General features: G+C 37.2%; 1 protein-coding gene across 4 annotated transcripts in view; it reads right to left on the reverse strand.

Annotated features, from left to right (window-relative positions):
• The window catches only part of LOC116653605 (kinase non-catalytic C-lobe domain-containing protein 1-like), a 33574-nt gene extending 17453 nt beyond the window's left edge, over positions 1–16121 (reverse strand). Inside the window, exons 1-4 of one of the 4 annotated variants that reach the window (XM_032445455.1) lie at positions 15766–16121; positions 11866–12064; positions 9780–9838; positions 7573–8204 (exon numbers count right to left, since the gene is read on the reverse strand). In XM_032445455.1, the coding sequence (XP_032301346.1) occupies positions 8193–8204; positions 9780–9838; positions 11866–12064; positions 15766–15855 (360 nt within the window). In that variant the 5' untranslated portion in view covers positions 15856–16121 and the 3' untranslated portion in view covers positions 7573–8192. Of the gene's footprint in view, positions 1–7572; positions 8205–9767; positions 9839–11865; positions 12065–15765 lie in introns of those variants that run through there. The other 3 variants (XR_004307742.1, XM_032445454.1, XM_032445456.1) reach the window with 3 other exon arrangements.
• Positions 16122–27762: the final 11641 nt, after the last annotated feature.

The raw sequence follows: 27762 nt of genomic DNA on the forward strand, positions 1-27762 counted from the left end.
GAGGGAAAAAAAAAAATAAAAAAATAAAATGCAAAGCAGCACAAAGAAAGAGAATTTACATTAAAATCCAGATCTGGAGATCTGGCTTTATAAGGAGTACATCTACACTTAATCCAAAGTAGTAAGGTGTATACAGTGTATGCATTACTGGGACAGTCACTGTGGAAATAACACATGCTTTAAAGAGCAACACAAAGAAAAGATGCCCTAAGAAAAGCCACACCTATGATATGAGGTCCTGAATACATTCTTTTCAGTAAAGGGGCTCTATGTTTGAGAAAAATTTGAAGGTGACAATCATACAAATGGCTTCAAAGATGCATTCTAATTATACCAGAGTGCTTTCCAAGACAAAGGCATAGCTAGACTCAAAAGTAATAAAACAAACATTGAGAAGGTGAAGATAACACTTTTAAAATCTTCAGGCTAAGACAGAAAACAGTTTCTGACAGCGCTAAAATTTTATACTGTAAGTAAAATATATTCAAAAAGGCTTCCATCAGTTGCAATCCAAAGTCATTTGGCTTGCTGCATACCATTTTATGACTAGGTAGCACTACGGGAAGTGAAACCAGAGAACAGTTATCTACTCTGGTTTGAAAAATCTGTAAATCAGAAGATCAGGAGAGGAAGCAAAAAACTCCAGACCTACACAGAGTGTTAAAGAGGCTCTGTTGTATCAATACTTGGCAAGGCTCAAGAACTAAGCTTCTACCAGAGCTTGTACATGCAGAAAAACAATGCAGAATAAAAGCTAACAAAAGAGCTTTTGATTAACAACTGCATAAGCATTTGGGATTATGAACAATGTCAATTTACATATTGTACTGATATTTCAATGTGTTCAGAAATTTAGATACTCAGCAAAAGAAAGACTGCAATAGAATTAGTACTTCTTGTAAAATATTTTTGGAATTACAGGAAAAGAATAAGACAACTTCTGTTTTGACACTGTAAGCTGACCCTTTTTTTTACCATGCACCATTTTTTTCTTCTTTATTGAGATTGTTAGAAAATATATAGATTTTTTTGCCCTGTTAAAGTTCATATCATTTAAAGGTTCCATAAGTGAAGGCTCTGGTATCTTATAAATTGAAAATTCTACAAACAAATTCAAGCTGCTACTTAAAACTGACACTAGAAGAAAACAATAATTATTTAATATTAATAATAATAAATATTTAATAATTTAATAATTACCAGTATATATTAATATATTATTTTTTTCAATATGCTAACTCACTCTGGAGTGTGTTTTTTGCAAAAGGAATGTGTATAATAATATCCTTCAGCAACAAAACAAGACGGAAACGGACAAATTATTATTTTCAGTACTTTCTTATCAAACTCTTCTGCATAAACAAATTGTTTACTATAAGATGCTTTATTTCATAGTAGCTTTTTATTCATTGGGCATTTCGAGTGCACAGACAGTCTTCAGAATGTGCTGGGAGCATTAACCAGAAGACATTTGCAGTTTATCCCTTCTAAATGTAGTTGCTACTCAGTTTCTCCTGAAAAGTTCTTCCACAAAAGAATTCTTCAGAAAACTGAACAACAAAATGCAGCCACAGACCAGATTCACCCCAAGCAATCCATTCATATTTGTAATTTGCACGGATTCCAAGTTTCCAATTGCCTTTTTATTAGTCTAACAACTAAGTGAACACTTTCAAGTCTTAACTTGTTCTTTGGCAAGTGTCAGATGGTCAGTTTACATTGCAAAACACAAATAAGATGTTGCAGACACAATCATCTAAAAAGCATTGCTACAACTTACATGGAAGTGAACCAATCAAAATCTATGTGCACTTACATAGCATGACTATTTTACTACTTTTTATTATGCTTTGCTTTCTTGTGATATACTCTAGATATGTCTGAATTAAGGAAATCTTACCAAGAACATTACTAATCTCACAGCTTTTTAGCTTGTCTGTAATGGTTCAGAAATACACTTTTTCCTCCATAAATTTTCTAAACTTTACCCACGCATCTTTTTGCATTCTGTCTTTACAGGAATTTCCACAGTTGCACAACAAAGAACTGTTTCCTCATGTTTACTTTAACTCCACCTGTGTGTACTTCATTGTTGCCAAGTACTTTTTTCAGTTATGAGTGCTGGCAAGTAATCACTATATGGCTGCTGCTAAGAAAGACTTTGTAGATTTCAAGCCTAACTTCTCCCCCATGGCATCCTCCCCAGACTTCAGAATATCACTGCAAGGAATTGCTTCCTTTATGAAAGCTGCTTTACCATCTGGACATAGAAATTTATTTTACAGCTAATTTTGTTAACACAGTCAATAGTCTATTCTACTAACACTGATTTAAGTAAAAGTTTTGACAGTTTTCCATGAAGAACCATAGAGTTAGAACCTCCTGAAGGTCCCTACACACAAAAATGGATTAGAAAGACATGCAGTTTTTCATTTTTCTGCTACAGCTTTCTTTGAAAAATTTTTATATCTTCTTGATCTGCTGACTTGAAGACTTGGCAACATTCCTATCTTTTATAGACTTCAATGATGTTGCTCAATTTATTAATTTATTACACTTCCGCACACTTTTATTTTTGGCACACACCTTTAACCTACTAGAGTTTGCAGTCCTTTAATTATTTGAAAAATACTTTGTTAAGCATTGTTATATACCTTTTGCCTTGCTTCTAATCACTTCCCTGGGTAGCTATATACAAGCCTCTTCTGGGGTCCTTTTCAGGTCTTCTTTAAGCAGAAGCTTAAAATTTACTTAAGAAACCTTCTAGAAGCTCACAGCAGTCTCATAATACTTGCAAACTTGTTGTTTTAATGGCTGTTCTGGTTTTCCATATAGCTATGCAGAACAGTTGATTGCTGCCCACAGATTAAATTTTTAGTATCTATGACAGCAGTGAATTTGAAAAGCAATACTGTCAATCCAAGGCTACATATATGAATTTTACATAAATATGAATTTTTCAACTTTACTGCAAGACAATTGTAAGAGGCTGTTACTCTAATTACTGTAGTAAAGACAGTCATCTTTAGCCACTGTCAGTGACTGTTGTAAACATCCATTTTGCTGAAAGAAGTCACACTAAGAATAACATACACACTAGCTGACAGTTTTAAAACATGCCTGCGTCCATGAAATTTCTCTTATCCCTACAGACTGATGATAGAAATTAGGAACATGTTTCTTACACTTCCATTTTCAGCCTCCTAAAATCACAGCGATTACCAAATGAATAGCCTGAACTGACTACTCTCCTGCAGGACTGTAGAAACATAAGGCAAAGAAAAGTATTGCAATAAAAGTGCTAAAAACCTCAAAGGTTAGCTGGCAAAAGCTATAGAAATTTATCTTTAAAGCCTCTTAATGCAAAATTTTAAACTCTTTTTGAAACTATGATTAAAGTATTGCAATTCTCCTTATGCTTTATCAGCCATTAACCTCCTTACTTGAAAGTTACTTCCCACAGGTAATTCGTTTATCACTTAAGTAAACTAACCCAACTTATTCCCTTGTAGGCAGAGAAGCAAGGAAACCTGGGAAGCACTTACATGCTGAGCAGGCTCATTTTATCTTCCCTTAACTGCTTACATTTAAGATCTTTTTCATTGCATAGCAAATATTACTTGCAGTCACTGAAGTCTTGTTTTGAAAAGTATACTCTTTATCTTATGCATAAGAGAAAATGCTTACTGATAAACTTACTGAGCTGAATAATTCAGTCACACAATCCTCTGTGGGGATATACTTACTCCATGATTTGGAGCTAAAGAATTTAAGGTGAATACTTACAGTTAAGAGCACTGAGGACCAATAAACTTGATCAATCTCTCCAGTTCCTTTACTGAGCCATGAACCAAAGACATCAGGATTCTAACAAAATATTTATTACTGTATAGCAACAGTTGATCCTCCTTTGAAATAAATCTAGGAAAAAATGACACTTGCTTCTTTCTATAGCTTTTTGCTTTTTAAGGGAACTAGTCTGCAAAGCTAGTCAGCATCGCTCATCAGGCTTCTAAAATGGTAAACTACCATAGGTACCAATTGCTTTAAAGACAAAATGCTAACTTGAGTAATCTTTTTCTCACAGCAACAAAACCCTCAAATAAGCAGATTAGAACAAAACCTTTTATGTGAAAGAATAAATCTCCCCCAGCCTTAAGGAAAACAGATAGCTTTAATAACCCTCACCTATAATAATAATAATGAAGGAAGAGACAAAGTACTACATATTTTCATAAAATAGGTTATCTATATACAGTCATTTCTCTACTAGAGAAATTTTTCTGCATGTAAGACAGAATTCTACTGATGAAAATAAAAGTAAGCCTGAAAAGTTACATTTCAGATTTAGAGACAATAGGTTAAAGAAGCCTGTGAGGAAAGAAATGTGCTCAGTTCGCAAGCTCAACTCCAGAACTAAGCAACAAGCCGTAGGGTTTTTCGGGGACATCAAGTATACATTCTAAGAGATCCTATACCCTTAAAAAGACAAGAAATAAGAAAAAGAGACAAATATCAAAAATCATTCAACCGTTGGTCTCGCTTTCCTTCCTTTGGTTAGCTTTTTGTGTAAAGCAACTAAAAGGTGATATTTATTCAGTATAAAGTTCCTGACTGTTCCTCAATTGGGTCGATGACATAAAAGCAAGAGCAGGAGGATTTCATTTACTATTCTATGGCACAGTGGAGGCACACATAACTAAATAAAAGTAATTTATTTCTGTCACTGAAGGAAAAGACAGCCTTAAATACACTCAGAAAATAGAATGATTTAGACTACAAGAGAAGAAAAGTTACCATTTGCTGATGAGAAGCCTTTTTGCTGTTGGACAGAATGAGCCTCCAAAGGAGCCTATATGAAACCAACGGAAGTAGAACTCAATAAAAAGGACCCTAGCTGTTTCAAAGGACTTATTTCTCCATCATATAAAAACAAAACCAAAAAAACCCTCCAGAAGAACAGGCAAAAAGTCTTCTCTTCACAGAACAGAAGAAAGAACAGAACAGTAGTAATAATATCATGACATTTAATGCCAGAGAAGCAGCAAAGGCAAAACTTCCTTTATACCTTCCACTGTTTTGATTCAGTGGAAAGAAGACAGCTATGTAATTTAGAGAAGGACCAACAGCTGAGACCTGAGCATTAGCTCAGTAATGATCAGCTATTGAGAAATACTGCAGTACCAAACCATCAGCTCAGTTTTCTTTAGTAGGACCAACATATACACATACCCTGAGCCTGTCCTTATCTATACCCTGGATCAGTAAATTTAATTTGGCATTTCAACACATGCATTTATATGCATATAAAACATTCATAGGTACATGGTATATAACAATTCAACTGTCCTGACACATTTCATAGGAATAAAAGTTATGAATTTTAACTATTGAGATTCTTTTAAAATATCTTTAGCTTTTCTATTTGAAATAAGGTTCTTGAGACACTTAAAAGTTTTTGTTGGAATGTTGACTAAACCATCTATAATCCACAGAGAACTTCAAGTCAACAGTTGACACATTCCAACAAAGAGAATGCCAGCATTCAACCTGTACTGTTTCTGACTCCAGTCACCACTGGGATCACTACATGTCTCACACCTGCTGTAGCAGCAAGTCATTGACAGCAAGTCAAGTATCACTTTTTTCCCCCCCCAGTTTAAAATCTAGTCCTACTGCACACTGAGTTTTCAGAACTACTGCATTTTATCAACCCTCTAAATAATGGAAGAAGTTATTAAACAGAATCATTATCCATTATGCTTCAGACATAGAAAAAGGCAGACTTAAAATTCACTGATTTCTTTTACAGAGGTCCAGTAGAACAACTGAAATTGAATAGCTATATTATTAAAAGACTATAAATGCAAGTTCATACATAGCAGACATTAGTCCTTCATCTCACTGAAAGCTCATATCTTAGAAATGTGGGGTTCTGCATCAATGAACCTCTGTATCAGACTCAATGGCAGTTTTGTGATAGTGACAAACAGCTACTTGAAACTGGTTTGAGACAGCCAATGTTTTTAACCTGAGGCAAGTTTCTATTGTAGTGATGAAAATAAAACTATTAATGAATTCATCAGTATTTAGCTATTCCTGTTGTGCTTCCCACTGGTCAAATTTCACAAGTCCTGTGCTGTAGTGCCCACAGGAAAAAAAAAAAAAAAAAGATATGGGACCATTTTCATTAAGAAAAGCTTTTCCTATTTAGAGAAGGGAATAAAGAATCAGTTTACACTGAAGATGAATCATTTGCTAAGCGTATATGTATTCAAGTATGACAACTTTAAAAGAAGCATTTTTTGCAACTCAATCTTTTCATGATTTTTCTAGAGCAGAAAAACCTCACATTCTCTACTACTCTCTACAACAGCACACTACACACTAGTAGAGCATTACATAACTTGAGACTAGCCCTTTATACTCAGACATTTATGTCTAGCTGACTTAGGTCAAGGTCCAGTGACCAACAAAAAAAATAAAAAGAGGCCAGTATTTGCCATAGCATCTTTCCATTGGTGCAGGCAAATAACAGCTTGATGAGATGATGAGAAAGCTTCTACCAAGCACAACTACATCACATATTTGCATTTGTATTAAAAGTGAAAATGATATTAAATGTAGTGTAAAATAATCCACCTCTTCCTTAGAATTACAGTATGGATCACAGCTCTAAAAATGATCTCCTAGGAAAAGTAGAAACATTTCTCGTTTACCCCGTTCCCCTCTCTTTTTACAGCATTAACCATTGATAACACAGTTTCTAAGGCACAATGGTAATAGCAACAGTATGCAAGGAGACAGCAATGTTACAGGAAAAGATTTAAAGGGAACAGATACCCAGGAGCTCCTAGAGAACAAAGGCACCTGTTCAGCTGTCTTTTTTTATTGTGATAATACACTTTTTTTTTTTTTTTTTCTTCTTACACCAGCAAGAAGAGGACATGATAAAACAACCCTATTAAATAGTGATTCAAGTGCTTGGCAACACTCTTTTCAAGGCCTCTGGAGCCCCTCAGAGACAGCAATCCATCCTCCATCCCTTTTATTCCTGCCCCACAGGTTCAAACAGCACTAACAAAGTCATCAGATGCAGAGCCTAGCTCCACTTCACCATTGGCCCCTTTCACAACTACTTCCTTCTTAACATTCTCTTCCATAAAGAGCTGGTGTTGGCATCACTTATGGAATAGAGGAGTCTTTGAGAGCTAGCTTTTACTTTCATACTATTAACAGCAACTGAAGTTGATGTTCTCACTTTACAAATAGAATAAAAGTTGGGAAATAAAGCACAAGTCTAAAAGAAACCACATAAAAATAACTGCTTTTCAGTTCTGAGCATTGGGCTTTGGAATAAGCTTTACAGCTATTTAAAATACTCACCAGAAACTGAAATTTTAAACAGTGTTGTTCTAGACACCAGGACAGTAATGTGTTTCATTTTGTTTCCTGTGTCTATTGCCCTGGTGTGATTATGAGTGCCAGCTAAGTTTAGTAACTAATTAGACTAGAGTCACAATTCCATTAGAAGTCTGGATCAGTAATTCATAAAGCAGGAAACAAAACATCTCTTGTTGAGATATCTGCAGCTTTATTTAAAGGACTTAAAAAAGTCAAAAGAGGGAGAAGTCATCTGGTAGCTATACAAACGGCATTGTATGCTTCCATTTTCAAAGCTACAAAATAGGTCACATTTGAATTAAGTTAAATTTCTGGCTGACATAACTATTTTAAATCAGTTGAGCTTTGACACCAGACTAATAGCAATCAAAGATCACCATAAAGACAAATCTGTGGCTCCAATACTAACTCTCTTTATATTGACATTGAATAGATTTACTATAAATACTAGCATGCTTTGTTGACAACAACAGAAAGTAAACAGCCACAGAAATGCTCCAACAAAAAAAACTATGATCATTACCAAGGAAGAAGCACTACCATAAAAGATTGCACACTGCTATAGAAGGTACAGCTTATTGAAGGTGCAGCACCAACAAGTAAAGCTTTGAAACTTCCATGAATACTCAGCATCCCCTGGCTGACAAGAGGCATGATTCCCAGATATACCTCAATGGAGAAAAACACTAGCTTTTCAGCCTTCTGCACCGCTGTAGATTAGTCAATGGATAACAGCTGAGGCAATAGGTCAGGTGGTGGTCTTCTGCATTGCAAGGTTCCTCAACTTGTTAGTTAACGAACTAGGGAAAAGGACAGAAATCAGCATACCCAGTCTTTCCCCCATTTCAGTGCAGGAAAGAGCATGATGATATTGCTTCTCCTTCAGCTGAATACATGCTTTCAGGTACTTTCATCAATCTTTGCAAAGCAAGCAAAAGGGTCAATGTTCAGAGCCACTCCTGACTCAAAGAACCTTCACTGACTGTAATTGTTGTTTGCACTGTGCTTGGTATTAGAAATCACTGGGGGCTTAACAGGCTCATAAGAACTGCCATACAAGAAGATTTAAATAATAAACCTGTATGCAGAAGAGTTTTACCAAAGACAAATATAGTGGCCTTGTATACCAGGCAGAACTAAAATTTCAAGTCACTTTGTATTCCTAGAGTCTTCCCAGATCTCCATTTCACCTTGTCCTGTGTATCTTCAGTGTGTCTACTTGTTATATGTCTATCAGAGTTCAGCAACTTCTAGAGACAGAAAAAGGGGGAAAAGCATACAAGTTCTTGAAGAGTAAAAAGCCCTACAAATCTTCAAAGTGTCTGTCTCAGGTCTTACAAGCTTCTTGAGGAGCAAGATACAGAGAACATGTATTTCAGCCTATTTTTAACTGCAGCTTCAGAAGTATAACAAAAACAACAAATTAGAGATATAATCTCCTTTGGGTCACATTTGTAATTGAGAAAAGGAAGTTTCATTTGAATACAAACACTACTCCATTTTCCATAAAGCTGGCTCCCTCCCAGCTCCCTCTGTCATCAGCTTCCCCATCTCATAACTCAGAAAATCCCAGCTTGGGGATCAAGCCAGATACTGAGCACAAAAAGTTTCAGTACAAATCTGACTTCACTAAAAGTGATGATGATGATCTAAAAATGATAGAAGGTTCTTGTGTTGTACAATGAAGAAGTAGACTCGATTATTTTATATATTGAATGATGATAATTCAAATGCTTTAATTTGTAGCATGTTCTAACTAAAACACATGCCAGGAAAAGAAAGGTGTACTAAAAAACCAACACAGATACTGCTAACCAAGCAAGCACTCTTGCAGTATGCAATGAAATGCTTGACTTGGGAGACTAATGAATTAGTATAAACAATTTAAATCTAATTTAATTTAACAATGTAGAGCATTTATGCATTGCAAAGCAACAGATAGTCATTTGCTTCTTCATTAAATCAAAGATAATATTGCTGATTACCCTTCCATGAATTATTTTACTGAAGAAGATAGCAAACACATTTTATATTTAGTCATAAAAGTTCATGGCTAGTCCCCAAACAAGCAAATATAACCAGTGAAGGATACCAGTGAATGTAACAGACCAGCTGTGGTTTAAGGCAAAGTGTTATTCAGTCAAAACAGATTCTCATATTTTAACAGTTGGTGAACAAAAGTTTATACGGAAAATTAATACAAAAATTTAAGTATATCTTTTGATTATACAAAAACACAGCACACTCCTAAAGAAGCACAATTTACCATTCATAATCTTCAAATGTTTTAAGATTTTACTAAAAGAAGGCTGAGCATTTAGCACAGTAAAAATACGGAAGTTAAATATGACTATTACAGACATTTATGGACTTGCCTCAAAAGTGTTACCGGTGATATCAAATTCTGGTGGAACAAAGGCACCTTCTGGATCATCTTTGAAAGGAAAAGAAAATGTCTTGGATTAGAAATTATTAGTTGTGCTTGTATATAAAGCATACTGACTTGAGTTTGTACCATAAAACTTGTATCACAATCTGATACACAGAAAAAACAATGTATTCAGCAGCAGTTTGGTTCTCTCACCCCAATCTCCAAAAAATGTTAACGATGTTTCCAACTACTGTAAGTAAAATGTTATTTTCAAGCTTTCTGCCAGAAGATACTGTACTTTTTCCTACTATGAAACAAAGCAGATAAAACACCCTTAAAGAGATTGATTTAACATGCCTAACTACTTCTGGCATGTCTTCAGTCCTTTATGCTTAGACCAAGTTATCACCTAAGCAGGTGTGAATCCGCTAGGGCTTGTATTTGGTTAACAGGACATTTTCATTTGCTAGCTTCTACTGCAGACCTGGGTTCAAGAAGCAAAAGCAATGCGAAAAGCTGATTGCATCCTTTTCCATGGGCAGATCAAAACTTTGACCTAGTGTTAATTATGGAGGAAGTACATTCCTTACGTAAGTGCTGCCTAGCAGAGAGCTGAGCTACTGCAGGAACCACTGATGACTGAAGAGGAAGGAAGAAAGAAACTTCCTAAGAGAAACTGATATTGCTGATGCATACAAGGATGCATGTAACATCACAGCGTGCTGATAACTTCTCAGCAGGAAGAAAAAAACCAGCATGCTTGCACATGTCACACACCCATCATAGTTTTAGCTCTAATATAACTTTTCTGTCTGTATTTCAGAAGTGAGATGCAAAACTCATATTGTGAAGACAGTAACCTCAGATGCATGGTGTAAGACTTGTTTGACATGTTTACATATGGCAGATACCTTTGTTCCCTTCTTTCAGGGGAACAGTTTGAAGGCTGTACAAATGTAGAGCTTTTAATAATCGGTAAAGCTCCCTGTATATTTTGAACACTATGTTTAAGGGAGAGATTTGTCTGATTTGAACAGACAAGAAGATATTAGAGCCCTTGGCAGAATATCCTACTGGATGTTTGTCACTTTCCTTAGCACGGAACCTGCACTCTGTAAAAGCAGAGGTGACAGGCTGTTCATTTTCTCTCACTGGCAAGGAACTCCAGAGGTCATCATTTTCTTCTGGAAGAATAAATGCATAAGTAACAGCCATGAGAAACCAAGAAAAGACAGCTTCCAGAAGGGCCATATCTAGCAAACAGTATTTTAACAAAGTAACAACAAGATCTGAGGGAAAGGCTAAGAGAAAGACTCAAGGACACAGTGGAGGGAGGTGGGGGGGGGGGGAAACATACCCTTTTTAAAAAAAAAAAAAAAAAAAAAAATTCCAGAAAAAAAAAAAAACAACCCCAAAAAAACCAAACAAACAAAAAACTTCCTTAGAAACAAATGCAACATCAAAATATGAGAATAAAATATTCGCATATCACATGCATTATAGAGGAATTCCCATAATCACACATCCTAAATACTTGAATAAGGCAAATTCCTGGATCAATTGTTTGCCATCTATTCAATTAGACTAAAACTTTTATGAAGAAATTGATTTTTCTTTCCTAGCTGACAAGCAAAAATATTAGATGAGAGGAGTCTTTAATCCACAGGATTTATCCCCTGCAACAATTCTTTCATACATATTCTCATAAATACAAAGCCAGCTTTTCTCCCAATCCAAACTTCAAGATATGACAAGCTCCTTAAAACAAAGGAAACCGATTCCACTTGACCAAGGACATGTACATATACTGACATACAACCTATGTAGCAGATGGAGATACATTAAATTAACTTGGATAAGTCTTAAGTAATTGGAATGAGCCTTCTAATCAAACTCATACAAGCCTTTATTAATCAGTCAATCTGAGCACATAGTTTCATGCAGATCTACATTCACCCATTCCTAAATAAGTCTTTTTTCCCTTTAATTTAATTAGAAGTCTTCAGAATAGACTAGAATGCTTTACTACAGCCTCTTACCATGAGTTTCCATAGTTTTAAAGCAAATTGCCTGGAAACACAAATACTTACCACTGAGTTGTTCCATGAAGCATACATTGCCATTGGTGTTAAAAGCCAGAGTGTCAGGAGTGATGCAGAGTGTCTGGAAGATTGCAGAATGGGCAATGCTCTTCAGAGAATGGCAACACTCCAGGCAAATTGCCCAAATATCTTGCTCAGTAAGACAGCTATCTCGCAGTGACAAAATATCAGCAAGGGACACATTCTCCTGCCAAGACACAAATTCATAAATTACTCCACATTTCATGACATTACTTTGGGTATCGTAGATTACATTTGACACAAGTGACTACAAGTAATATTTCCAGCAAGTTCTGAGACTTTCCAGGACACTGATTAACACCCCAAGAAACATAAAATGCACTATGCTGCTTTTAACACAATAAGTCTCTAAGAAGCAAAGTTAACCTGAAGAAAGGTATCACAGTGCATTAGCATCAAAAATAGACTTACTATGGGAATTATGTAAGTTACATAAACACTGCATCAAAGTTAAGGAAACAGACCGTTCAGAGGTATAAGCAGAAAGACAAAATTAAAACATTTTGTTTAACCCATGTCTCCCTTAAGCTCTCCCAGGTGGCTTTCAATAAACTCCTTTTAAATTCCCTTCACAAGTGAAAATCTCCCTACCAGTGAAAAAGTACCCTCTAAACTGGCCTGTTTTACAAATGATGCTGTTATGAAGTCATGTAGATCATTTATTAAACCCTCAATAGTAGAACATGCTGTAGGAGAAGTGTTCTTAGACAAAAACAAAGCATTTCAGTTTTCCTAAGCTTCCCCACTATTCCCAGTGCTCCTGGGATCAAGACAATTCATGGACTTAGTTTCTAAGTTACTGTCCAAAAAAATTAAATCATCTTCCCTTTACCCTATGATTACAGCAAGGACATTAAGACTAGAGACCATGCTTTCTGAATGATAATAAGCATACCTTGATGCAACCAAAGATGTAACCAAGTATTACATGATGCATAGAAAAGGAAGTATCTCAACGTCAGCAAAACAGAATGAAAAGTGAACTGTAGTGGTTTGAACTTTTAAGCATGGACACTTGAAAAACAGAGTTATAACTGACTTTATGTACCTCATTATTGGAAAACATCAAGATTTCTATTACTATTTACCAACGGGGAAATTTTCTTGTATTTCATTCAAAACATCCTTTAAACAAGGACCAATCCTCAGACCCAAATTTATTTTGCTTTTAGACCAAAGCATAATGCTTAATAACTGAGAAAAAAAGAAAAACAAGTAGGAAATATCTCATGTTTATTATTATTTTGCAACTGTAACTTTTACTTTCAATATCATAGCTTTCACCAGACTAGAGATGCATGTGGACACAAAAATCTCAGTTTACAGACACTGTAAGAAATAAACATAACCTGTAAAGTTTAGAAGGACCTCCGTATTAATCTGCAGTCACAACTGGGACTTTATAGAATATCTTTTGAGTCAAGCTTGAGTTGAGTTCTTGAGCTGATAATAATCACCAGTAGCAATATCTATGTCTGTATGTTTAAAGCCACAAAACCATCTTTGTACTGGGGAGTAAATGAAAGATGATGATCTCATGCCAGACAAATTTATCTTCTTACCAGGGAAAGGGAAAGTTTTGTTAAAAGAAAGTAAGAAAAAAATGCTGAATTCACATTTAGTAGCTTCTTTCAGCAATGGACAGACTGGTGAAGATAAAAACAAAGAAAGACAACAAACAGCAACAGAACAGCTACACAGTAAACCTTTCCTTCCAAGGACGCAAAGCTACTTACTTCATGGAAACGGTGCATTTCTCAAATGACCACACTGAACCATCTTAGCTACCAAAGTTGCTACTGCAGCACAGCAACACCCTTTTAGAGAATGAAGCTCTGTATTGTGACATCACTTAGTTTCATTAATCAAAACTATGCAGGAACAAGTTTTCATTGAAGAAAAATAAACAAACAAATCTTTTTCAGAACATAACTCATCATCTTCCAGCAAGCTGAGGCTTCTGACAAGCCATAACTGCAATATTTTGGTCTGTGGAAAATCTACAGTAAAACTTGCTACTGTTACAGACACCTTTCCTCACTTGTCTCTTTGTCAGGAAAAGATACTTGCAAAAGCCATTATTGTTTAATAGCTATGAAAAGTTAATGGGTCAGACAACCATACTTTAGTTCACTTAGGCTCACTTTAGTTCTCAATTTGCTCTTGTATCTTCTTCAAAAGTATAATTCAGTGCAGAAGCATATGTAAAAAAGCAGAGAGAAAACAAAGAGAACCAAATTAAATATGGACAACTTATTAAAATTTTAAAATGAAATATTAAGGAGTTTCAGATAAAGGAAGTCCCAAGCAGGAAAGTCAATTTAAATACACTGTCAGTCTCAGTATTTCCTACTCATCTGCCTAGACACTTTTCTGCTTTGCACACTGAATGCTATAAACACATGCACCACAGTCTCCACTCAGTGACTAAGCATCTAGGAGTACTTCAGGTGCCAGCAGGCTGTGAATGCTAAGTCCTGTTATCAAGATAAGGCACACAAATCTCAAAACAATCTGCTCTAGAATCATGAAAAACATGGCAAACATCATTCATTAAATTAATCAGATCTGAAGAAAAAACACACTGTTGCCTCAGTAAGTCCACTGAGTACTCTTCAAAGGAGTCCCTTAAAAAAAAAAAAAAAAGTAAGTTCTCTAGTCACCAGGTGATATGCAATCTTTCTCTCAACAAGAATACTTTAAAACATTTATGTATATGGAGAAACTAAACAGAAGGGGCTGATGGGAATCTACAATCACAGCATGCATTGAACCAGTGAAAGAAATGGGCACAGGCCTTCCTCACACAGAAGAAAGAACTGACCTCCTTCCATCCTGAGCAAACACTTCTAGTGTTTAAGCAAACCTGGTTAGAGGAGGCTATTGCCAGCTACCTTCTCTATATGGCATGGGTCAGTCTGAGAGGGCCCATACTGAGCACTAAGATGAGGAAGAGTATCCATATGAGTGACAAACACAAACCCTAGGTCAAGAGCAGAAGAGCTGGGTCAGGTTCTACCAGAAGGATGAAACTGCTGAGCCTGGAGTTGGCTTATGGAGCTTGGAGGGATTTCTCATTTCAAACACCTCTACATCCCAGTTCATCTGGGGTTCTTGAAATACCAAATAAGTGAGCTTTACAAGGTTCGGTTTGGGAAAACAGCCACTTATATATGGTTCACCAAACTTTCACTTTGAAGTTTAATCGACTTACCGTTGTTTTACACAAACATTCAGGAACACTTCATGTGAAAGGATACAGAGAGCAAAGTGAGAGTAAACAAACAAACAAGTACAAAACATACATACACACAAAGCTGACTGCAGAACCAGCTACAGGTAACTCAGCACAATAAAGAAACAGATTTAATAGCTTTTTACACAGTCTTTATTCACTCCTGACAAAGGCATTTTTACACAGGGCAGTAACAAATGGCTGTACAAGGACCAAGCTGGTGATATACCTCTGCCCTGTCAAGAAATTACTCTTAATTGAGCACTGCAAAGAAGCACACTTCATAACTGCTGTTAGATCACAGCCACGCCAGGACACAGGAACGAGACGCCCCATCATCGAACACCATGACTTTGCTGTTGCATGGAGGAGGTGGAGGGGATGGGCCAAGCCCAACTTGGAAGCTGAGATAACGGGGCAGAAGGGAGCCCTAGGATCGCGACAAGCAGAACGGCTGTGTCACCGCGGCCTGGCCGCTGCCGGAGGGCTGAGCTACCCCCGGGCTCCGCTAGGGCTGCCCGCCGTGCCGCAGCACGGGCAAGGGCCGGGGCTACAGGGGCCCGAGGCCGCCTAACCTCAGGCGTCCGCAGGGGCGGCCGCTCCGGCTCCGTCCCCGCACCTGCCACACTCACCTCATCCTCCAGCAACGTCGGCAGGGGCTCAAAGTCGTAGCAGTTCACCTCCACCTCCTCATAGAACCCATCCTCCGCAGCAGCCTCCATTCCGCCCCAAAAAAGAGCAGAAGCTTCACACCCTCAGCCCCCGCCGACAGCTCATCCCGACACCCGCCCGCAAACGACCCCCACGGCACCGAGCACACCCGCCTGCTTTAACCCCTTCGCCTCCCGGCGGGGTCTAACCACGAGGCGCCCCCTGCGGCCAGCCGCCTCCTCCCTCCTAAGCCCTCGGCTGGGGCAGCACTGCCATGGCAACACGGCCCGCCGCCGCCTCGCCCGTGCTGCGCGGCCTCACTGCGGCGGCTCCCTCCCTCCCTTCCTCCCTCCCGCAGCGCCGAGCACGCCGCGCAGCCCGCCCCGGGGCGTCCCCGGCGAGCGCTTGGCTGGAGGGCGGCGGCGGTGCGGTGGCCCTGGGGGCGCGCCAGCCGCAGTGCCAGGCCGCGCAATAGCCCCGTTCAGCTTGAGCTCTAGTGCCTCCAAGGACGGGGCACATCGTGCACACGTTGCACACATGCATGAATAAAACAATTTTTCCATCTGATCATCCGCTTTAGTTCCTTAGCCCTAACATTTTGCTATCCTTAGGTCCTAAATTAATTGTGTAAATATTCATCAAGCAAAGCAAGGGTTCGTGTTCTATCTTGTAGGTAATTCTCCTTCAAAAAGATTAACACTCTATTAAGCTATACTTTGACAATCACTGTGAAACAAACATAGATACTTTGATTAACTGCTCCATAAAAGTCATCCTGAAGCAGCTCTAAGATTTCTCCCAATTAAATATTAATTAGACATATTCCACAGTTATGGCATGCTACTTGGGAAAAAATTCAAGCACAAGTAGATTGGAATATTTCCTGTACATGGACTAGATAATCTAGGAGATCTCTTACCACCTTAATGATTATGATTCTATGTTGTCTTCTTACTAACATGTTGAACTAAAGTGATGGATAAAAAGATATTCTTCATGCTGACGAATGTTTTTAATGTACATAGTCACCTTTTAATATGTACACTTACGATTTAATAACTTGCAGTTATGATTCTGAACAAATATTACAGAATGGGAAACAGTGAGCCTCTGGTGCTTCTGAAAGTAAAGTCCACTCTGACCTGAAGAAGAGCAATGTTTCGCTTATAAAACACTCTTAAAATGTGTTTCATTAGCATATTTGGCCATACATCCTCCTCAGATAGCATGATCTACCCAAGAAGAGTTGCAAATTCTGTACACTTGTGGGCTGGGATCTTAATTGTGTTATAAATACATGAGAAATTTTTCCGGTCTGTAAACTGGGTCTACATTCATCTGTAAATACCTCTCACATCAGCACCCCATTGCAGTCCCCACTTGAGCAGTCATAAACGCTTTCATGAAATGATAGTTTAAATGAAAGCTATGGGTGCTTCATGGAAATTCACATGCTAGTTTTGAAAAGATAATAGTTCTGTGTTAAAAAAGCACTCATGTTCAGACATGTGCCCTGTGTTAGTTAGACCTGGGGCTCAAATCTTGGGTAGTTTTTGCCAGAGTAAATTACTAACTGCATCCGAGTGACCTGTGATGCTTAAGACCTGTCTCCTGGTTACCCTGGTTAACTTATTTACTCTACTGAGGTACCAGTTATACCAAGTGGACTATGTATGGAGTGGAAAGCAAAATGAATTAAAAATAGAGGGTGTGAAATAAACTGTATTCCAGGAGATCAACTGGAATAAACACGGAATTCCTCTATAGACCAAAAGTTGCAGAGAATTTAGCCTTATCACAATTGCCTTGACAAGCAGGACAGAACAGTCACTGGAACTGATATGGTTTCATAGATTTTGCCAGAAAAGTTGCAGTAGTAAATCTCAGATCTCACCAGTAGTTCTGTTTTGTTTCCTCCTTGGCCTCCTGGTTGAGACAGCTGTCAGAAAAGTCAGAGTAACTTGTTTTATACATTCATGTAACTCAGTTCTCACACTAGAATATTCAGTCTTAGCAACTGCAATTAATCATGGTCCATGGGGATTGTTAGAGGACATCTAACACTCTATGGTTCAACACTAGAACAAAAACAAACAAACAAACAAACAAATAAAAAAAGCATTTAGATGAAGCTGTCAGTTTGTCTGCAGTCATATTTTCCTTTATTTCCTTTCCACAATATTACTTAAGAACATTTAAGTTTGTAAAAATTCTTTATACAGTAGCACTAGGCATTTTTTGAAAGATGTTTTGATGGATGTTTGACTGTCTGTGGAAATAATCTTGTGAGTTTAAGGTCACTGAACACGCAAGTGAATATCATATTAGAAAGAAAAATATGTAGAACAATCAGTCAGGTTCTCAGTGGTGAGGATTCTCAAAAGGCAGAAATAAAAACATTACTGTGCACTGATTTGTCTGAAAAGTAGTAAAAAATGTTAGCATAGACTAAGAGAACCAAGGAGAGATTTAATACCCCGTGATTAGACTCTGAACACAAACTGGATCTCTTTGTAATAATTACAGCAGGAATAATAACTTTTAGATACATTAATTCTTTACAGTAGATTAGAGATGAAAAAAAACACTACTGTTGTAGCTGATACAGATGAGAAACCACTTGACCACAAATTCACTGAATAACCATGAAGTTTTTTGTTGTAGATCTAGTGTGTGATCATAGGCAATACAGGGGGACTGGACCAAATATGTCAGATTTCTGTCTTCTTGCAGTTTTAGAGTGCTCCCCTTAAGCTGTGTTGAATTTGTAGTCAATCAGGGCAGATCTGTGTCTGCAGCAGAATGGCTGCCTAGGTTTCTGTTTCTGTTAGCGGTCAATAGCAGATATATACAGAAAAGTGTATAAACAAGTAGCCATATATATCTGCTCTTCCAGTACAGTCTTGGATAGTCACACTTTTGATGTCCCCAGGACAGTGATAGCATCTGTTGGTTTAAGAGTCCTGGAAAACTTTTCTTCAATGAATTTATTCATTCACTCTGTAAGTCTGTATTTTTCACTATCTCCCATGTCCTACTGCAAAATTCTTCAGCTTACTTGCGCAATGCATGAAGTCTTTGTTTCTGTTGATGCCCTTGATTTCTTGTATTGGAAAAAGTGGTGGACAGGCTCCCTGTTTATCATCTCTGTATCATTCATAATAGTACACATTTGTTTTTCTCTACTAGTTACGTCTTTTGAGATTGAAATATCCTGGCCTTGTTGTTTAATGACAGAATAGAAATTATCCCATGGCTATGATCACTCACTTCATAGCACTTTTTATAATTGTTTCATAATGCAGTTAAACATTGTGGAAGAGGAGGCTGGGACCCAAATGAATGAATGAATAAATGAGCGAATGAAAAAAAGAAAGAACTGATATGTAAATGAAGGAAATGATTCTTGAAAGCTTTTTGAAAGTAATGTATTAAGGACCTGCAAAGTAAGTATTTCTCTTAAATATGATTAACGGATTTAGTTACGAGCCTTGCTCCTTTTATTTCCAGGTAGCTGGATTCATGATGTGTTTTCCAAAAATAATTCAATGAGCACTAGCCACTGAGAATAAATCTGTGGGAATTCAGAGGGTTACTGCCAGCACCTCTATCTCAACAATCTAAACACCAGTCACAAGAGAAAGGAAATTGTATAAGGTACTGCTGTTATGCTGCTTTGCGCTACTGGTGATATCTTTCATGTTACTTTGTAAGTTTTTCCTTTTCATTGTAGCACTTTGGTTATTCTTCTTTATAGATTATATAATCATAATTGACTATAAAAATTTCAGAGCACAAGCCTTGTAGATGAAAGGTACGCATTTGTTACCCTATAATTAGATTTTGCATTCTCCTTTTAAGAGTTTTTTGTTTAATGGAAGTCTGCCTGAAGGCTCTCATTTCAATTCAGTTTGGATGAGACTGTAGGAACTGAAGGATTGCAGTATAAAGAATTGGTTCTTGTGTGTGTACAACATAGTCTTTTCAATTGTTTGGCTTTTGTTAATCAGAGATCACTTTAATGCCACAGGCTTTAGTTCCTTTAGTCTATGACATTACTGTTCTTCCTTTAGCAGTTATATGTATTTCAAGACAGGGAAATGCTTTCTGCCAGTTGTCAGCTGCTGCTTTCTGTGTTGTTTCTGCTCCAGAACCTGAAGGAATTCAGAAGTAAAGACACTGAGACACTGCAATTTTTAAACCAGCCCCATTGCTGCCACTAATTGTATACAGTTGTAAATCTGCTTCCCAAAGTGGTGGATTACTTTGTGTTCCACGTACTTCAATCTTACGAAGGCAGTAGAGATCAGCATTCAGAAATGCAAAACTAGCACATCTTCCAACATACCTGAAAAGGAGTGGACAATTATATGTACAGACTACATACTGTATGTGGAAATCCACAGATAGGCATTCACTTTCCTAGGCATTAAACAGAATTGTGAACTTCAGAATCATCAAGCACAGTCTTCTGTTATTATAGGCACCTGTCACATCATTCTTTTCAGAAATGTTTCAAACACTATAGCATGTACATGTTAGGAGTCTTCTGATTTCCAGCCTTCATTTATACTCATTCATTTTTGTTCCAAGATTCTCTTTTAGCTTTTAATCTCAGTTCCTATTTCTTTCCAGATTATATTATGTATACATCTGTTTTCTTGCCTTTGACTTCGTTTTCCTCTTTTCCTAACAGTTCATTTTCATAAAACTGTTCTAGTTATGACTGCTTTTCTACTGTATCACACATCTGTAGTTTTATAATACCGATAAACCTTAATTATATAATTTCCTCAGGTGTTTAGGAGACCTGATCTTTTCAGTAGAGTCCTTTAGCACATGCCTCCTTTGTGTATATTGGTGTATTTCTTTATAGAGTATTGTGCAGTTTTTTCATCTTCATGATTTTCTCACATGTTCACTGCCTAAAGGCTTTGATTTCATTGTCTTCTCCCAGTAGCAGTTTCATTTGTCCTCATTTGAAAGACTATCAGAAGATTCTTCTCTCTTCTCCATGGGACATTTTTCAGTCATCTAATATGCTCACCTGACATGAACTGCAACTTCATTTCTTATTCCTCACTTCTCTATTCTATGAACTCTACTAGATGGCACTCCCAGACATAGATAGCTCACAAAATGCATAGTTAATGCACTTTGCATTTATGCATCTCCATTTTCTTTGTCAATCTCTAAATGTCCTATGCTGCTGCAGTTGGATATTACCTTCCTTAATCATCTGAAATACAGGGAAAGACAGCAGAAGTAATTTGGCCTCCTTTGAAGTCAATAGCAAAATTGCTATGGCATAACTTCAGTTGTAGAGAACTCACTGAGACGTGGGGTCAAAGTCTGGAATTGTTTTCACTTGTATATAAATGGGAAAATAAATCTAGTGGTGGTCCAATATGTAAACACATAGATTTTCTTCAATGGAAAACTAGAACCAGAGGAGATACGAGTCCAAAATTAATGCAGTGCTAAATCTGGTACTTGGAGGTTTGTGTCTCCTTGTCTCATTAATTCAATTAGATTACTGGATTTGTCATATGCAGTATCTGTTCAGAAATAAGTGTGTGTGTATACACACTTATTATACATATGGAGAAATTGATAACTGAGTTCTTTCTTTTGCTGTCTGTCTGGAGTGTTAAGTGACCTCTTTTGTCTCAGTGTATTAGTACATCGCAGGTATTCCCCCGGTAGATTTGAATAGCAAGTTGGAGAATGTTTTGCTTGTCTTACAAGGGAAAGTGAGGCACCGTGAAAATAAATCACTTCCAGTGTTACACAGGAGACTCATATGAACTGGAAACTTAAGCCATAAACCTGGAGAGCCATACTTACCCTATAATTGCAACACATCCTCCAATTGATTCTGAATTGCTTTAGTTTTGACATTATAGCATTGTTTCCATAACACTATATTGCCTTTATAGTACCTATTGGTCCCCTTGCTTTTTAAATTCATTTTAGTAGTGTTAATTTGAAAATGCTACAAAAAGTTATGCACAAGATCATTTTAAATGATAATGTGTATAATAAAGTCTAATATAATGCCTGTGGCAATTTCACATTGGAACATAAGCTTCAGGGTAGCACTAGTTATCCTTCAGAAAAAAAACACAACACCTAATAATAATTAACTAAATCTTCATATTAAAAAAAATCAAAAAACAAAAAAAACCCAACACATCATAACAATTAACTTTGTGTAGGCTGAGTTCTAAGCCTGATATTGCACATAGTTCTGATACTTGGCTATTTTCTGAAGTTTTCCTCCACAGATATTTATGAGATCATTGTGACCTGCTTGTAATTGAAAACTTGAGACAAAGAATTCTCCCATACATGGGACAGTAAATCAAACTTTGTTGTTTAAGATCTTTTTGAGGTTAATAAATCACTAGGAAGAGTCAACCCCCGAAGATCTAATGTCTCCAAAACAATCAGCTGTTGTCCTTAATATCTGATTGGAAATCCATGTGTGTCTTTGGTGTTCTATTCCTTTTCACAGAGATGTCCACATTACGCTAGGAATCTTTCTCAATAAAGACAAACTAGAACATAAGTGATAGACTTCATTAACTACAGAGTTAATATACAAAATTTTCAGTTTAATCAACTTAATTTACTGTGATTTTTTTTTTTTTTTTTTCAAATGAGGATTTAGCTATTGTATTTTGTGCTCAGGTCACTACCTTTCTTTTTTTTTCTCTTTCTCTTCCCATCCCCCCCTCAACCCCACCCCCAGATATTGAATTGGGAAGGCATTCAGAAATCTCACCTGTGCAAGACAACTCAAACCTTCTGGGGTTGCTGTTGCTATTCCAGCAACCTCTTCTCTATCCTTATCAAACAACTGCTCTCCTTGGACACCTAAGGGCTACTGTGCTGCAATGTGAAGATCTCAGGAGCTGAGATCAGACTGTTCTTGCTTGGCAGAGGGCCCCATATTATGTTATTTTGTGCCAGAGCTGATTGGAATGAGTCTGCTCACAATAAATTTCAGATCACAATAATGAACTCCATCATTTTGCAAAGTCTTTCAATCAGTAACACAGGCAGGTGAAAGAACTTTCAACAGCATGGCTCATCCAGTAAACCTTGACCTCACAAGAGATGAAGAGCAGTATTTTAAGTGCAAACTAAGGCAAATCTCATACAGAGATGCTGAATGCAGAGCTGTCTCCTTGCAGATGGAGTAACTATTCCTATTATGCAAGTGAGCTTCGAGTTTGAACTGCAGTGCCACATACAGGTGAGTGCTCATTTTGCATTCCGTCTGACAATAAAAGCACACTACTATGTCCAGTGACCCTAAATTAAGAATCATCTCTAATTCCTCAGTTCAGCTACTGCACTGAAGACAATCAATCATTTGCACTACTCGACTCTCATTTTTGTAATTGCTACATAGGTAATTTGCTGATGGATGCATTAGTAATATCTATATAAAGTGTCACTGGGGACTCCTTTATGCTGGGAAATCCTACTCTGAGAAGAAGCAGTCAAAATCCAGAATCCAGCCATGAAACTTATAAATAAAAGTAAACGACATGGTTGAGACTGAATTCTGGACATTGCACACACAGACCAGTAGGAGGGGAGAAACTCATCCCTCACCCTACAGGGTGAAACAGGGCCTGAAGAACTGAGCTGCAGCCTGATAACAGGACTGCTGGTTTTTAGAACTAATTCCGTCTTTTTTAGAACTAATTCAGGGGCAGAGGTGACAGATTTTCAAAGACTGCTAAAAACACGATCATTAGCTGTGTGTTAGTGGAGCTCAAAACAGTCTTTAATGAGCCAAGGAGAAAGATAAATTGCTGACTTCAGCTCAAAGCCTATAGTTACTACAGTGAATACATGTCTGAAACATTTGCCATTAGTTAGGCATCGTCACTTACCTCCTGGATGAGGCCAGTGCCATCCTGAGCATCATAAAATCCATGAACTGCAGTATATGCCTTCAGAATTTGATAATCCAAATGAATCAACTGGGCAAAACTCTCTTTCAACCTGTTAAAGCTATTGATTCATTTGGATCTATACCTTGTTATTAAATTTTCATTCTTGATAAAGACAGTTGATTTACATTAAGAAAAAAATAAGAGGAATGATTGTGCACAGTACGTGGATATCCTATTAAGGAACTCACAGCACACAGGAAGAAGTAGAAGAAATTACAAGGTCACGTTAATGCTTCTGTCCAGTATGGTGCAGGATTCCACTGATTTCGTGGATGTTACAGTCTCTGTCTTGGCGTATCCATGGGTGGGAAAGAATAAGGTACTCACATATCAGAGGCAGTGCATCCCAATTTAGATCTGCCTTTCCTAACTTTGGCCCTTCCCTAGCATTCTTTAATACTGCATGGAATAAGGGTAAAACGCTTCCTATCATAACTTCTCTCTGATTACCCCTTTAAAGCCCATCCCAGTTAAGAACTGAAAATACAAGATCAGATTCACCTAATGCCTCCAGTAGTTCTATTGCACCTGGTGTTGCCTTCTAGGTTTACCAGATGTGAGTATTTGTCACAGGTGACACAAGGCCAGTGCAATGCTGCTTTCTATCCCTACCTTGTGCAAAAGGCCATTTGACAAGACCAAAGACTTAGGTTTCAGATATGTCCCCCTAAAGTCAAAATCGCCTTGGGAAGGATCCCAAATTACTAGCCTTTTTTTTGTGTGTGTGTGTGTGTGTGAGTATGTGAAGGAAAAGCATCATGTTCTACATAAGCACAACAGGAACATCTAACCCATGAAATACTCAAATTGCAAACAGACTATGGCAGAGGCAATACTTCACTGTGCCTCTGTAAAACTGGCTGTAGTAGTGACTCCTTGGGTATGTAATTTTATTCTGGGGAACCGGAGTGGCATGGAGTCTCTCCTAGGCTCAGGACAGAACAAAGTAGAGTTTAGCTGCAGTCTGGTGTGCCAGTTCCTGTTGGCCATGCCAGACATACCTCAGCTGTAGCCGACAACCTGGCACTGAGGCTCAATTAATCAAGAGAGGTTATATAATAAGCACAGAATTTCAGCCAGAAAAATTCCAACATACCTGCACACAAAACCCTCATTGTCAAGTCAGGTCACTTCTGTTCTGCACCAGCTGCTTTTGTGAACAATTTTTCAGCTTATCCTCAAACAGTGTCTGTCCTTGATCATTTAATCAGTATTTAAAGCTGTGTCTGTGATGTTATTGATCCCACTTGTGCTTCCAGCATGTGTTTTGATGGAAAATCCAGCTCAGAGGAAAAGTGCAGTACACTTTCTCATCATTCACAAGAAAAAAAAAAACGAATTTTTCTCCTTTTGGATTTTACTGTTTGTTGTATAATAGCAATAATCTCTATTGCTCTCATATACTTGCAATAAATGGCTTTTGAGATTAATGAAATGTCTGAGCTTCACTTTGGCTATTAATCATTCTCAGTAGCCATTTATTGTGTTATATATTACAAACAACAGAAGTTATTCCTTAAACCTCACCAGACAGCTGAGGACTGCAAATTTCAAACCTAACTCCGAGAGACAGGTTCACTGATGGTAATACCCATGTTGTCCCTTATAACAGTAAGTAATAATAACAGCACTGTGCCTTCTACCTTCGGATTTCAAAACCTACTATAAAATGCATTAAAAAAAAAAATGAACCTTGCTTCTACAGATGAAGGGGGGAGAAGGTGAGGATATGGATAAGAACTATCTGTGAAGATCCCCTCCCATCTTATTTCTTCCTTTCTGGGAAAGCAGTATATAAAGAACCTGATGGATAATACTTGTCCTTGTTGCCATCCTGGTGGCAAAAGACAGGATTCACATTCTTCTGCCAAGTATATTCTAGCTAATCCTCTCTATTCTCCCATATTACATTATCTTTAACCTTGCTTTATTGTTTAAAATGCTTTATCCAGATTAGCCACCCAAATTCTGAGTTTTAGTGTTTTATACAATTTTAAAATGATCTTTCCTGCTGAGTCTATTTCTGCACATAGAATAGAACTACACTATTAGTGACAGCTCTTTTGTGTTATTGCAGCACATGATTGCAATCAACACTGCCCAAAAAGAAGAGCTGACAAAGACTGCATTCAAACTCCCCTGGTTTAAAAAAAAAACACATTACATTCTCATTAAGCTTATATGAGACATTATATGTACCCTCCCTTCTATGTACCTGTGCCTTACCGACACCTTCTTATTCCATGGATTACCTCCCTTTGAATTTTAGGAACTACATTTTAGTAATGGAAGAATAGACCATTTGCTCTTTGTAGCTTGAAAGAAGAGGATCAGGAGGAGAACTGGTTTCTGCTCCTTATGCACCACTGACTGAATTGTTTCCACATTTCCAGTTTAATTTAAATTAAACTTGTGTAACTTCATAGAATGACGGAAGAGATGCTGGAATGAAATTGAGACAGCTGTTATAACAATGCTCTTGGAAGTTTCAGAAAGTATTACTGATCGTCCCCCACCCCTTATTTTCCTGCCTATACACAAGCCTGAACAACAAATCTTATCAATCTTCCTCAGAGCTGAAGAATAGAATCTCCACATAATTGATGAATGCATATTAATCAAATATTAATTTATATTCTAACTACCTAAGGAGGTAGCATAAATAACAGAACTGATATAGTGGCTGTAGTAGTGATTGTAGTGATGGAGTGTAGTCTAACCAGAGATCTAGTTAGTTTAGTATTCTCTCTCTGCTCCTGGCCAACGATGGATGTTTAAATAAGAACATGAGAACATAGGACATATAGAATGATCCTTTCTCACTTATAGAAATCTGAAGCTTACTGCAATTACAAAAAGACCTTTGTTGTCTAGCAAACTGAGAAGAGCAGTCTGGAAAGATGATTCTCCAAATGACTCCTCTTTGGATTGCCTTGTGCCCTTAAGCAATTCAGAAAGGTTGTGACTCAGTTAACAAGCTGGTATGAAAATATCCATCAGGCTTTGCAAGTCTGTAAGGACTGGATTCCTTTATATAGCCATGTAACACTGCAGCACAGCTTATGACACAATATCCATAAAATATGCTACCAGCAATAAGGGTAAAACATACCATAAAAAGTAGCTTAGAGATGCTTTCACATCTTGAAAACTGGATAGACAAATGAAGTTGAAAATTTATTATCCAGGAAACACTGTGTAGCACAGAAAAGGCAAAGACAAGTTAGAATTATGTGGCTGTACTAAAGTCACTTTTCTTTATGCTCTAATAAAAGATAACAAAAGAGCTAATGAGCAACATAGCTGCAGAGAACAGCATGAGCACCTTTCAAATGAATGCTTAATGAAAATTAGTACCAGCAATCTTGCAGCATCAAAAAAGACAAGAAAACTAGCTTTGCACTGAAACAAAGGTTTCCCTAAGATCTCATCCATCCAAAATTATCTATAGTATCTAATGGGAACATGCAATATATTCTTTCTCCTTCAGAAAGCAATAAGATGGATGAGTTTTTCTTTGTTTGCAAACATGTTTCAGAATCCCCTAAAGTATTCCATGGTTATGATTTGGAGACATTATTTATGATGTTATGCTAAAGATGCAATTCTGAATCTACCATTAAGCTCTTGTATTACACTACCCAGCCATCATGCTTTTACATCAGTTTTACATAATTACATCAAACACCTATTTTCAAAATCTATAAATTAAGAGCATAATTCAGCAGAAAAAACTATACCTCATGTTATGTCTCCTCATTTCCATTCATTCTTCTAATAGCACAATAAGAAGAAAAACAAAGAAAACTAATTTTCTCACTGAATTGTACATATAAGTGGAATACCATGCATGAGTTTCCTTGCCATATTCCACCAAATTGCATATTATCCATCAATAATATTATGCAGTCATGTGAAATATTAAATAATAGGTTGGTTGCTTTCCATGAATTCCATTACAATTTTCTTTCATACTTAAAAAAACAACAACAAAAGAAAACTAAA

Source organism: Coturnix japonica, chromosome 6 (assembly GCF_001577835.2).
Source record: "Coturnix japonica isolate 7356 chromosome 6, Coturnix japonica 2.1, whole genome shotgun sequence".
Lineage (NCBI taxonomy): Eukaryota > Metazoa > Chordata > Aves > Galliformes > Phasianidae > Coturnix > Coturnix japonica.